General features: G+C 27.5%; 2 protein-coding genes across 3 annotated transcripts in view; both read left to right on the top strand.

Moving 5' to 3' along the window:
* LOC122518047 overlaps nucleotides 1-14,746 on the top strand; it is a 151,283-nt gene that overhangs the window by 112,859 nt on the left and 23,678 nt on the right. For both annotated transcript variants that reach the window (XM_043636717.1, XM_043636725.1), the window contains exon 3: nucleotides 11,881-12,025. In XM_043636717.1, the coding sequence (XP_043492652.1) occupies nucleotides 11,881-12,025 (145 nt within the window). The remainder of the gene's footprint in view (nucleotides 1-11,880; nucleotides 12,026-14,746) is intronic.
* On the top strand, nucleotides 114-2,519 carry LOC122518060 (kielin/chordin-like protein). The gene is made up of 7 exons (XM_043636737.1): nucleotides 114-302; nucleotides 714-954; nucleotides 1,149-1,255; nucleotides 1,460-1,579; nucleotides 1,683-1,832; nucleotides 2,074-2,139; nucleotides 2,313-2,519. The coding sequence occupies exons 1-7, from the start codon at nucleotides 212-214 to the stop codon at nucleotides 2,477-2,479; spliced, it is 942 nt and encodes a 313-aa protein (XP_043492672.1). The 5' UTR covers nucleotides 114-211; the 3' UTR covers nucleotides 2,480-2,519.

The raw sequence follows: 14,746 nt of genomic DNA, 5'->3' as shown, positions 1-14,746 counted from the left end.
TTAATACATTCGAATGTGTACGTATACACACACACAGTTTTATGTCCCTCTTCTTCGTTTTTACTTCTCGTACTAATGTTTGTGTATATATACGTGTGTGTTTGTGTGTGTGCGTGTATATATATATATGTATAACAGAGAGACCATTCGAAAGTATAAAAGATACGAGGTTGACTAAGAACGACGACGAGTTTTCGCGAGATCCTCGATCATGACGACACGCTGTAATTCTCATTCTCTATTTGAGAAATGTGCGAGATTTCTTCTTCTCTTTATTATCGTACCCACCTACGCTGAGCAAGGTGAGTTCAAATATTTAAAAAAAAAAAAAGAAAGATGTTTCTTCATTTTTAATCGTAATCAATTTAATTTGAAATACCTCGTATCGTTATTTTTAACGTTTCAAACGAACAAAAAAATTAATATTTATTGTATTATCTTATATCGGATAGGAAAGTGATGAAAAATCTCAGAGATGAATTTATTTTTAATTTTAATTATTATTATTGTTGTTATTATTATTATTATTTTTTTAATTTTAATTTTAATGTCTTTTAATTATATTAATTTTATTATTATTATAATTTAATATTAATATGATTTAATTACGAAGCATTTGATCCAAGAAAAATCAGATAGAGAAATAAATTTACTTAATTTTTATTATTATTATTATTATTATTATTTAATATAAATATGTTTTAATTACGAAGCATGTGATCCAAGCAAATGTCCCGGACCATTGAAATATTACAAAAGTTTGGGTTGCAATCCTATTTATGAGAAAGAAGGTGACTGTTGTGCTATTCGTTACGATTGTGATAAGTTGAAATCAAGATCTAAGGATAAGTGTTATGTTAATGGTCACGAATATGCAATCGGGGATAAATTAAGAGAGGAAGATGCTAATCCTTGCGATATTGGTTGTATCTGTCGTGAGGGATACGATGGGGTGTAAGTGTTTTTTATAATTTTTGTTTCTTTTTCTAACGTAAATAAAAATCATATACTCATTTGAATAATATTTAAATGATTTTATTTTCGCATATTTCGAAATGAATTTCTTCGAGTATCGTATATATTGTGTTTTATTATTTTTTTTTCTTATTTTTTTTTTTTTTTATATAATAAAATAAATTTATTTCTAGCGCTTCGTTCACTTGTGCAATAGTCGATTGTTTCCATGGTCCCGTAGAACCAAATTGTTATTTTAAACATACACCGGACAATTGTTGTCCTGGGAAACAAGTTTGTCGTGAGTTTTTAAATTATATTTCGAATAAGTGAAAGTGAGAAATCTTAATATATATTAGTCAAACACAGTCGTCTAGTGTGCGTGCATGTTTGTGTGTGATTTGCTTACGTAAGAAAGATGACGAAGTTTGATTATATCAATAATACTAAATTCGTCGAGTTATCTTATTATTATTATTATTATTATTATTTTTATTTTCTCTAGTCGACGATATTAAAAAAAGACCGAAATGCGAAGTTAACGGTAAAGTTTATTTGGACGGTGAATATTTCAAAGACGAATCTGATCCCGATAATAATTGTTATTGTCAACCCGATTACAAAGGTGAGAATTGATCAAACGAATATGAAATACAAAAACAAAAAAAGTAAGGTAGAGTAATAAAAAGTTCTACCTTTTTATTTATTTATTTATTAATTTTGTATAGGAGAGAACGTTGAACCGTTTTGCAAGAAACCAAATCGTGATTATTGTAATCCAGAATTTCGAAATCCTAGTAACATTCAGAATAATTGCGCACCTGTTTATTATTCTGACCAAACACCTCAAAAGAGTTGTAATTTTGCTTCGAGATGCCGTGAGTAGAAATACTTGGTGTGTCCCATTACTCAATTGATCAGAGAAAATTTAATAAATTATTTTTAATTTACTTATTTTCATATTATAATATTAATTATTGCCAAACAACACAACAATTTCAAATCATTAAATGTTAATATCAATTGATTTATGGATTACGACCTGTAAATAATTAACAATTCATTGAAATTCATTGGTAAACGTAAAATATACACAAACGTTCGATCGTTTTTCGACAGAGAATTCAAATGACACTGTCATTCATAATCACGATGAAGCTAAACATGCTGGACCAAACGAGGACGGTACGATTATTTATTTATTTAATTATAATAGAAAAAAAGATTTTTTCTCTATTGAAAATTCTAAATTATTGAGAAAAATTATCATTTCGAATCTGTTTATTTAATGTTAATATCGAATAAGGTTTAAGGAAACGCTATAACAATTTCGATTAATTGTTTATATAATATTTCAGAAAAAATGACGTGTAAATTCGGTACTTTGACAATGCACCTCGGTGACGAATTGAGCCAATCATCGGAAGATTTTTCATCTTGTATGAAATGTTTGTGCGAGGTACCACCAATACCAACGTGTCAATATTTAGCCGATAAGGCATGCCCGTTTTATGGAAACATCTAAAAAAATCATTGTAATTAAATAATGAAGTATCTAAAACTTACTTGTTTAAACGATACAAACTTTCCTTCTTCTAAAAATGAAAAAAAAAATAATAAAAAGAAAAGCAAAAAGAAAACCAATGAAAGAAGAATAGCGAATCGTTCTAAAAACGATTTATAATTTACTAATAGTTGTTGATTGTTTCAATATATTACATTTAATAAAAAACAAAATGTTGTATTAAAAATGTTGCATCTGACAAAGTATTAATCGAATAATAATAATAACAATAATACTAATAATCATTTCTCTGAAACGTTTGCAAAAATTGGCGTTACAATTCTGACAATCGTTTTTTATTTGCGTTGGAAGTACATTTTTGTATGCTTTTTTTTCATTATTATTATTCATTCAAAATTAAAATTTGCGCGTTATGTTTGTAAAAATTCAAATAATTTTTAATATAATTTTGTAGTATTTTACGAAGATAAGAATGTTGAAATAAGTATTACATATCAAAGTAATATTACATATATATACACGTATAAACATTAATTGTTCTACGGTTTTACAGTTAAATTTTTTGTCTCTCTTTCTCTCTCTCTCTCTTTTTCTCTCTTTAAAAATTCTCAAAGTTTTTCGTTATCGTTCGAGACCATAAGCGACGAAGACAACGACGGCGAGGACGAGGACTCCGTTATCGCACGTTTAACGAAGAAGAAAAGAAAGTTTTTGAACTTTCTTTCCAAGTAGACACGAATCTTCCCTTATATATATATATTTATGAATGTGTTTGTGTGTGTGTGTGTGTGTATGTACGAGTGTTAGGTGGTTGGGTATTTTAAAAAGTTTTCAAACTGACAAAGTATTCTCTCAACATGTAAATATTAATTTTAAAATACATATTTTTAAAAAAGGAAGATAAAAGAACAAAAAAAAAAAGGATCGGAAAGGAAGAAGAAAATTCATTCGAAATTTCATTTCTATCTCTTCGTTCTTCTTTTTCCTTTTATTTTTTACATTTTATTATTTTCTAAAGCGAGAATAAAAATAGGGGGGGGGAAATAGCATAACTTGTTATTAATATATTAATAATAATTACATATATTATTATATTAATTTTATATATATATATATATATAAAATAATAATTAATTAATTTAATTAATACAGATTTGTATGTTTTAACATTAAAATTACCGACACTTCGTGTATTCTTACCGTGAGTCATCAAATGAACACATTTTTTCTTAATTTAAACAAAAAAAAGAATAACATATGCCCTAATATAGAATAAGATTTTAGCCAATTGGATAATGAAGAAAATATTTTCTTTCATTTAAAGATAAATAATGTATTTGTTTTATAAATTACAGAATGGTTTACTGTTAGATACTTAACTTCGGGTGTGTAATTTTGTACTATTTTCTTTTTTCCATTTTTTATTTCTCAAGAACTGTAAGAAGAGATACTTTTCCAGTCTCTTTTTTTTAATTTTCATTCTATTGAACCTCTTTTCTTTAATCGTCTCGTTCATGGTCCATCAGTTCGATCGATTTATCGCGAATAAAAGCCTTATTTTTTTTCTATCTTTTTTTATTTTCTTTTATCTTCCTCCTTACGAAGGATCCTCGCGTGCATAATCGAGCTTTCTTGAGTTTCAACACCCCTCCTCCTCCTCCTCCTCGTCCTCCTCTTTCTCATGCCCCTGCTGCCTCGTCCTTTGCTCGTTATTATTTTCTTTTTTTTAACTTCCGTCTCCCTTTCGCGTTTATTTTTTTTTTCTTTCTTTTTCTTATAGTCCCTTCGATTCTTTCCTTCGAAAAAAAAAAAAACAATAAAGAAATAAAATAAAAAAAGAAAAGAAAATTGGATTCTTACTATTACTATTATTACTATTATTATTACCACCACTACTACTACTATTACTATTATTATTACTTATACTACCTAACTATCGAGATTATCTTCTACTGGATGATTATCCTCGTACACGGTATTATTTTCAAGGATTTTTCAATTACCACAAAATCTCATAATTTTTTTTCTCCTTTAAGAATTCAGTTTCGTACCAAGCAACATATACTTTTTCTCTCTTGGTCATTAAAATAATCATTAATTTTGTAATTTCAATTATAATGAATCGAATTTGTATTTTAATGTGTGCAAAAAGTGTGTGCATAAACATAGTACACACATTTATTTTATTCTCTCTGTCTCTCTCTCTCTCTCTTTTGTTATTTTTTATTGAACATTAACAAACATTTTATTCTTTACAATTATTATATCATAGTTTAATCATTCTCATTATTATACTAAAATATTTCATAGAAAATTTCTTAAAAAGATAGATATTTTATTCAACAAAATATATCAATACTTTTATTTCATTTATATTCATAAAATGTGTATTATGATTATAATTTTTCCTTATGCAGTCAATTTTAGTGACAATAATTGTATGTAAGTAAATTCAATTAGGGTTGTTTGATGGCCTAGATTGCTATTAAGTGGTACATATCTTATATACTTGACGTATATCGTATACATTCAAGAGAGAAACGATATAAGGGTTGATGAATAAGACGAAGAAAGAAAGAGAGAGACAAATAAGGGTTGGTTGAGGGGTTGGTTGGGGGACAAAGGGTTGGTAGTATCGTATACAACGAAGGAAAGACCCTATGAATGCCTGCCTGCTTGGTTACTTGCTTGCTTGCTTACTTACTTTCTTACATGCTTGCTTGGTTTCTTGCTTGCATGCTTGCTTGATTGCTATACCTGTATAGTAGAAGCCTCTTTATATAGGCTCTTACGAAAACGATAAATTGGTGATATTAAGTTCCCTTTTTTAAAGATAAGAGAGTCATAATATCTATGGGATCTTACGAGGTCTTAAGGATTTTATTTGACAATAATTATGACCGTGTTTTTGTATGCAAGACAAATAATTTTGGTATAATTTTCATTTCTCTTTCATTTTATATTATAATATAAATATTATATTATAATTATTTTATAATTTATAAATAAAATAAATTATATTTAAATATTAAATTTATTTTATAATTATCATTTTATATTATAATATTTATATTATAATATAATAATTATATTGATAATATTTATATGGGATCTTATGGGTTTTAACACAACATTTATTTGCCAATAATTATGTCAGTATTAGTTTTATAACGCAATTATTTATAATATGAAATAAATTGTCTGAATTATTTTTTATTAACATTATTATGTATTATAGAAATATAATTTTTTACGTGCCCTATATGCACCCTCATAATGTGTGTGTTATGATAAGAAATATAATAGATAATAAAACAAAATATTTCATAGAAAAGATTCTCTCAATATTATCGTCGTATTTTCAAATTAAAAAAAAAAAGAAAAATAACGTGGTATTAAATTTTTACAAATGATTTTTTTTCTTTTTCCAAAAGTTAAGAAAGAAAAATGGAATGAAAATCGTCCTATACATAATTCATGGTTACACCTCTTTCAATGAAAAAAACTCAAATTCCGAATACTAATTTTCTTTAACTCTCTTCCGTTCTTGTTCGGAAATGCGTTGGTTTTGTAGCATAAAATAAAAAGAATTAAACAAGAGTATAGAAGTTAAAGGGAAAGTAGAAGAAGAAGAAGAATGGAGAGAAAACCACAAGATGCAATTATGATAAACGTCAGAACATTCTTTTTCGAGAACCTTTCAAGAGGTATAAAAGCAAGCATACAAAAGTAAAGAACATCGAATTAAGTATCAAATATATTATTATAATATTTATAATTCGAGTATTATAATATATTATAAAGAAAATATCGATTAAATCGAAATGTAATAATCGATCGATCGAAAAATCATCTTTTCTATCCTTTTATTTTTTGCTTGTGGTATTTTTTATTTTTTTATTAATCCATAACTTCGATCGAACGTAATATTTTACGTTATTATTAAAATTAATTTAAACGTCACGCGTATGAATAATTAATCAAGTTACGATATATTATTATATTCGATAAATATTATTAATTGCTATGATTCTATACCAAAAAAAAAAGAAAAGAATATCTATAGAGACAGAAATGTGATAAATAATAATAATTATAATAATAAATCGTTATTCTAACAAAACGTTTCTCTTATTTATGATCGCTTTTTTTTTTTTGATCAATTAATTGTACCTCATTATATATTTATTTACTTATTCGATCAATTTCCCTTGCATTCGTTCGATGCGAATATTATTCCGAACGAACAGAAAGAAGAAAATGAAAAATAAATAAAAAAAGGGTTCTAGAGTGAATTTTAATTTTTTTCTCTGGTTTTTCAATCGAATTGAATTTTGAAAAATCAGTCGAAATGTTTCGTTCCCGTTCATTTGTTTCCTTTTGTTTATTTTTTTGTTTTTTTTTCTTTTTGTTTTCTTACGGGGTTGATGTTGTATCGGTGATGGTTTTATCGGGTCGATTAACTGAACGATTAGAAGGTATAGGGTATAGGCTGTATGGTGTAGGGTGTATATAGAGGAGATCGTTGTGACCCTTTTATATGCCGAGATAAATTGTCTTGAACACTTCTGAATACCTTTGAACGGCTAAGGTCTTAACAAATGGAAACAGGGGTAGTTTATCGATTTGTGTCGAGGGTTGATTCACCGCTAGAAAGGGGCCTTTCACCCTAACGCTCGTCAGCTCGATTCTCTTCCTTGTTTCTATCTATTCATCTATATACGTTCATGTATATATATATATATAAAATATCTTACATTCGAAGGGTCTTTTAGGATCGTAGAATAAAATAAGTGAATCAAAGATGGAAACATTATTAATTAATTAATTTATCGTATATTTGAAATACTTCTTTATAAATTTTTATTTCCATCTATTTTTTCTTTTTTATTAATTTTGTTCTTTTTAATTATATTAAGTAAGAAATATATTTGGAAATGTAAGAAATTATAAATTATATGTTTTATAATTTCCATTCACATATATTAGATAAAATAATATATTTAAACATTATTAATATCCTAAAATTTATGTATTATATATATAAAACATACGTTTATATATAAATATATATAAAATATCTTACATTCGAAGGGTCTTTTAGGATCGTAGAATAAAATAAGTGAATCAAAGATGGAAACATTATTAATTAATTAATCTATCGTATATTTGAAATACTTCTTTATAAATTTTTATTTCCATCTGTTTTTTTTTTTTACTAATTTGTTCTTTTTAATTATATTAAGTAAGAAATATATTTGGAATGTAAAAATTATAAATTATATGTTTTATAATTTTCATTCACATATTAGATAAAATAATATATTTAAACATTATTAATATCCTAAATTTATGTATATATATAAAACATACGTTTATATATAAATATATATAAAATATCTTTCATTCGAAAGGTCTTTTAGAATCGTAGAATAAAATAAAAGAATCAAAGATGAAAAGGTTTTTAATTAATTGATCTATCATATATTTGAAATACTTTTTTGTAGTGAGAAATATATTTGGAAATATAAGAAATTGTAGATGATACGTTTTATAATTTTTATTCGCGTATATTAGATAAAATAATATATTTAAAAATTATTAATTTTACGATATCAATATGTTTATTTATGCATTTATGTGCAAAGAAATTCTATTTGGAATGAAAGTATTTTCACATTTAATTAATATAATTTAAATAATATATTTAATATATAGTATAATTAAAAATAAGAATACAATAATTTTCATAATATTTCATTCGTGTATTTTATAAAAAGAGAGAGAGGGAGAGGGAGAGCAATACGCAGAAATAAGTATAATTAAAACGTAACAATTTTTTTGTATAAAATTCTATCAAATGCAATATACGAGAAAATATAATACGTGAAATTAAGAAATTACAAAAAAAGAAATTTTTTCCTAAATAATAATTACGTTGGATGAATTTAAGATAATAAAATTATTTGTGAAAATTAAATACGATACTTTGTGTATTTGGAAATAATATCTTCTTTAGAAAAAGAAAAAAAAAGAAAAAAATTGTATGAGATAAAGAATTTAAATTCTACTAATCGTATTAAAAACTGACAACGTACACATCATTGTCATACTATAATATTATCTTTTAATTTCTTGTCATTGTAAAATATTATATAAAACCAAGCTTAACCGAGTTATAGATTCTTCTTTTTATTTTTATTTTCTTTTTTTTTTTTTTATATAAAACTCGCCGCTCATCTATTATTCTCTTCATTCTTTTTACATTTTACTTTTTCCTTGTTTATTTTCTTTCATTAGTAAGATAATTTAATAATGAAAATAGTATTATGATATCAGCAACGAGGTCTTCTTTAGGGTTATCATAATCACGCGGAATAGTATGAAAGCAGTTATGTAAATGTTGATTAGATACTTTATGTTTTTCTCGAGCATTCGTTTATATCAAAATTAACATTAATAAAAGTGATTTTCTGTCTCTCTCTCTCTCACTCTTACTCACGTTTCGCATAATTATCGAAAAACGTGCTTTTTTATATACATTACCAGCCAAAAGTTTATGATCCCAAATTAAATTTGGAAAAACAAGATATATATTTGTAAAAAGAAAAAAACAGAACAAAAGCCTCTTACGAGTACTACGTTTTATATTTTGTATTAATATTTTTTCTTTTCTTTTTTTTTCTTCAAATTGTCCTGTTAATTATTATACTTTTATCGAAAATAAGAAAATTTGGAGAATCCTTTAAAAATCGTCGTAAGATTATTTTTAATAAAAACGATGTAATTATTTCAATATTTATGGGATTGTATTTGATTTTTGTAAAAAAAAAAACAACCAATGTTTTTCCTAATTTTTAGTTGACAGTGTATTTGTGTACACATATTTGTGTGTGCGCGCGTGTGTGTGTGTGTGTCTATCCGATCTTATGGCATCCTTTTTGGATTTCATTTTCCTCCCTTTTCTTTTCCTTTTTTTGTTCTCTCCCTTTTCTCACCGCATGTCCACCCCTTTCCAATTCTCTTCCCCTTATCTTTCCGTAGATAAGGGATGAAACCATCTTCTATCATTCTTTCTCTTTCTTTTTTCTATTCTCGACATTTTTGCTGTTGGAAAAGATCATCCCTTTGTCGGAGGGAGAATAGGAATTCAACTTACGGCATGGTGACATTCTAAATCTTCCCTTTTAATCGTTGCTACCCCATACTACGCTTGAAAATAACTCTAAATTGTGAAAATGTACATATGATATGCATATATACACATATATACGTAGATCTATATAGAATTTTGTGACACTGTATGGGTGAGTAAGTGTGTGTATGTGTGTCTATGTGTGTAAAAAAGAAAGAAAGAGAGAAAGGTGATAAGTCGCGTTGGATTAAAATCGTTTAGTTACGTTGGCAAATTTTTCTGCCATATAACCGGTGTCTCACATTTCATATAATTCTAACTAATATATTGAATATTATGAATATTTAACAAAAAAAAAAAAAAAAGAAATTTATATATCGAAAATTAGTTATTATTTAACATAACATTTTTTCAATTAAAATAAATTTTTCTTTATCGATGTGCATCGATGAAACTTTATATAATTATTGTAATAATAAATATATATTACATATGATATCAAAAATCGAGAGTAAAATTATAAATGTTTATTTATAAAATCGTAGGATACGCATATCTATTTCAAATGTAACAACTAGTATATTATATAATATAGAAATATAGGAAATTCTTATATATACATATAATACATACACATATATATTTATCATATAAATTTTACACATACACACACACACACACATATATACTTTATTAGTTTCTGTTGCGAGGATTTTCTATTTACTTATGTACACACACACATATATACGTACATATATATAGTTCTTATATATACATATAATATATATAAATTCATATATATGCTTTGTTAGTTTTGTCACTAGAATTTTCTATTCGCTTATATACACATACATATACATATATATATTGGATTAATTATTTTCACTTGTTCGATGCAGTCGACTATTAGGCAGGTGTACCATATATGCATTTCTCTTTCTCTCTTCCATTCTATTATATATATGTATTTTAAGCCGTAAAAGGTCGTGTGTTCGCGTGAGAGGGTGAGAGGGTAATTAAATATAGATTATCCGCTCCGGGCTGAGCAACCCGCTCGCACTAATTGGCCCGGCAAGAAGACAGTTATTAAGCGAGCCAGGACAGAACGGCTAATATTTTGTGATAACGAAGGTACCTTTCCTGAATAGGGAGGAAAAAGAAAAAAAATAAATTAAAAAAAAAAAGAAAAGGATTAAAAAAGAGAGCGTGAGCGGTGTGAGGGGGTGGGTAGGGCGATGGGGGTGGGGGCGGGAGAGGGAGGCGAACTCGAAACGCGAAAATTACGTTTGAAATTTTAGTCAAGGATCTTTATCGTTTTGTTTTTCACGTTCAACAAGTTGTTACCTTCCTACTGGCTCCTCTGCCCTCCCCCCTCTCCTCCCCCACCATTTACACACGCGTGTTACATTTATGCATAGTTTTTTGTTCTTCCCCGTAACAATTATATGCTTTTAAGTATTTTTTCTTTTTTTCTTTTTTTTCTTTTTTTGTATCTCGAGCTATTAATTATTATTATTTCTTTTTATCGAAATAATTTCTCCCACGATTGGATATTATTCTTATTAATTAATGTAGATTATTTTTTTATTGCAAAATTTTTGTCTACATCGTCCGTTGTAATTTATATATTCATTGGATAAGAATTATTTATATTATTAATACGAAATAATGCCAATTAGATTTAGAATTATTTTCATTATAAATTTATTTCGAAGCAGCAACAATAATTATACGATAAATTAAATATTTCTCGTTAGTTATTATCAACGACGTGTGTTAATATTGTGTATCGATTTGCAAATATATCTTTGAATTATTTTGAGTAAAAGAAAAAAAATTAAAATAAAATAAAATAGAATAAAAATGAAGAAGTGAAACATTGTCATTGTGTGTGGTCAGACTAGCATTGTTATTATAACGAAATAAATTTATTTCTTTGCGACGTAACAGAACGGTACGCAAAATCGTAGCTGCTCGTAAATTTCGAGTTTTAGAATTAAGGGGAGGAGGAGGTAAAAAAAAGATAAAAAGAGAGAAAAAGGAAATAGAGAAATAGAAATAAATAGATAGAAACACACGTATACACTCATACACGCGTTGTTATATTTTTTTTTTCTCTCTCTTTTCCTTTCTATCTATCTTTTCACACTTCACGTATGCACAAACATATATATATATATATATATATATATATATATATATATAAAAGTAAACGAGAAAGTGTACTGACGAATACATGGGATATTTTTCTTTCTTTTGTTTTCAGGCTGACCTGTCCTGCAGAAACACGAAGAACAGCGTTGGTGCGATTTATACGCGTACCAACTTCGTGACGTTGAAATATGTCACCGACGCCTGGGGTACAAACATGAATGGCTTCCGTCTCGTCATCACTGCCGTCAAGGATCCCAGTTAGTATTTGATCCAATCATTACATTCATCTAGACTCCTATATTTTCATAAATTTCAAGTTATCTTTTACACTTCACCAACAGTCACAATTGATATTTAATTTCGTTTTATTTCTCCACCCCTGTGTTTGATTCTAAAGTATTTTCAACCAACTAATAATCTTTCGTTTTATTAACTTTCTTTTTAATCTTTATTGGTCCAGTTTGAAGTGTTTTTTATTTTCTTTTTTAAGTATAGGCAAATGATTGGAAAAAATCGATTAATCAATTAACGTTTAAACATTTTTTTTTCCTTAAATCTTGTCAACATTGTATTGTAATAATAATTGGTAATATATAGTAATATATAGTTATATTATATATTATTAATTACTATATATTACTATATATAGTAATAGTATAGTAACAATATATATATAGTAATATAAAGTTGGAATAATATGACGTGTTGATTGAAATAATTGGTTTTATAGTAACGTGTTTAAAAAAAAAAAACTTTTTGGAATATGAAACGGTAAATAATGAATTTTATATTATTAGTTTGATTAATCATAAAGGCATATTTGATTTTGATCGGTTTTGAATTAGCACGGTACTAAATATCGCGTCAAGCATCCATCCCACAATCATCGTAGGAATTCCACAAACGATTCAATTACCAAACCACCACCACTATCAAGTTTCATACATGTACAAGTTTCTACCCGCATATGGTACAATTTTACCCTACGAACTATTCCCAAGCATCACGTCTCTCCTAACAATTTCATTAATTACTTCGTCCTTGTCATTATGACGAATCGTTTCTCTTATGATTATTCTACTAACTGCATTTTAGATATTATTGTTTGAGAAAATATATTATATTCATATTTTCGTTCAATTTATTTTCTTACGAAACCAAAATAATCTTTACGTAAGACATTTTTGTTTAATGTTTTAACAAGAAAATGTGCAACTGACACGTGTCAACATTATATTAGAATAGTTTTAATATAATATTTAAAATTAAATTGAGAGGAGAGAGAGAGAGAGAGAGAGACAAAAATACTCGTAAAATTAAATGAAATATTTCAATGGTATTAAATTTGGTTCCGAAATAAGATTGAAAAGAACGAAAAAGAATAAGAAAAAAATGAATGCACTTTTATGAATACAACAATCTATGATAAAATAAATATTAGAAATAAATATTAATTAAAATAATATATAAATAAATAATAATAAAATAAATGAAAAATAAATATAATTAAAATAAATATTAGATTTTTATTATCATTAAAAACTTGTTATTGGAAGTCATGTTGTTCTAAAAAGAAAATAGAGAAAGATAGAAGGAAAGGAATGATAAAGGAATATGTAAAAATGTATTTTTATCAAAATACAATATTCGAAGGTATTTTTCGAACGATCTTATCATTCCTTTTGCAGTAAAAGAAAGAAGAAAGAAAAAAAGGTGCAAGTATAGGTATTCACATATCGATTTCGATGCAACCTCCCTCAATCTACCCCCTCCTACCCCCGATACCAAAGCATTCGCTTTTCCTCCTTTCAATATCACGCTTTCACGTAGCTTTTACTCGCTTCCTGGATACGTTGCTATCATTCACGGATAACAGAATAGAATTCAGGACCGTATCAATCCCGTATCCCGTTTGCACACGCGTTATGCGCATAGAAATAGTTCAGAATCGATTGCACGACAAATTTCGTTCCCGCCCCTCCCCTCTTCCACCAAACTTTTCTTTCTTTCTTTTTTCTCTTTCTCTTTTCCTTTTCTTTTTCTAAATCTTTCGTAAAAATTCTAAAATATATATATATAAAAAAAAGAAAACAAAAAAAATATCCACCAATCGATTTCGAGATATTTCAGTCTTCCCTTTGTTTTTACACATATATTTTTTTCTATTTTGAAAAATTTTCAAAGTATCATTCGCATAAGTATTGTAACAAAAAAGGAAGAAATGGAAGAAAGAAATTGGGAAAAAAATCGAGGTAAAAGAGAATACGCGAAATTTTGGGAGACACGAAAGGAAAAGGGGGTTGCGGGGGGAGTGGGGAGTGGGGAAGGAGGAGGAAGGGCGGAAAATGAGAGATAGACGCGGAAAACGCATACGCGCGAATAATGTATGTGTGTGTGTATATACACACATTAGTAAAGTCTAGGCATTCTCCAACGAAGCGTGATTTACCAGACTTCGTTGTAACGGTTAGGAGACGTGGACGTGGAAAATAACCAGCTTCGCGTTAATAACCGCGTGGAAAACGTACCCAGGAGTTCGTTGGCTGCTTGGGAGTCTGGGATTTTGGGCTTGGCACAAAGGATGAATGCGTGGTAATACGTCGACTGCACTCGTTAGAAACTACGGAAGCTTGTCACAGATGTGTAAGAGAAAGAAAATGAGAAAGAGAGAGAGAGAGAGAGAGAGAGAGAGAGAGAGAGAGAGAATGAAAGTGAGAGAAATAGAAAGAAAATCTTTCAAAAATTTCAGATTTAATTCGACTCTAAAATGTGATCTTCAAACTTCATTTATTATCAAGTTAACTTACCTTTTCTTAATCTTCTATCTTTTTCTTTCTTTCTCTTTCTCTCTCGCTCTCTCTTTTTGTGTCAATCTGTCTCTGTCTCTTTTTTTTTTGGGAGGAGAAATGGGGAGGAGGTGAGTTAGTGTTAGGACAACTTAGGATTAAAATAAATCCCAGATTTAATTTGACCCATTA

Source organism: Polistes fuscatus, unplaced genomic scaffold (assembly GCF_010416935.1).
Source record: "Polistes fuscatus isolate 324 unplaced genomic scaffold, CU_Pfus_HIC Scaffold1, whole genome shotgun sequence".
In the NCBI taxonomy this organism is placed as follows: Eukaryota; Metazoa; Arthropoda; class Insecta; order Hymenoptera; family Vespidae; genus Polistes; species Polistes fuscatus.
This window is presented reverse-complemented; position numbering and strand designations above follow the sequence as displayed.

Coding starts and splice junctions, on each gene's coding strand:
- LOC122518060 (XM_043636737.1), top strand. CDS start 212: ATGACGACACGCTGTAATTCTCATTCTCTATTTGAGAAATGTGCGAGA. Junction 303..713: donor ACCCACCTACGCTGAGCAAG/GTGAGTTCAAAT, acceptor TTAATTACGAAG/CATGTGATCCAAGCAAATGT. Junction 2,140..2,312: donor TGCTGGACCAAACGAGGACG/GTACGATTATTT, acceptor ATAATATTTCAG/AAAAAATGACGTGTAAATTC.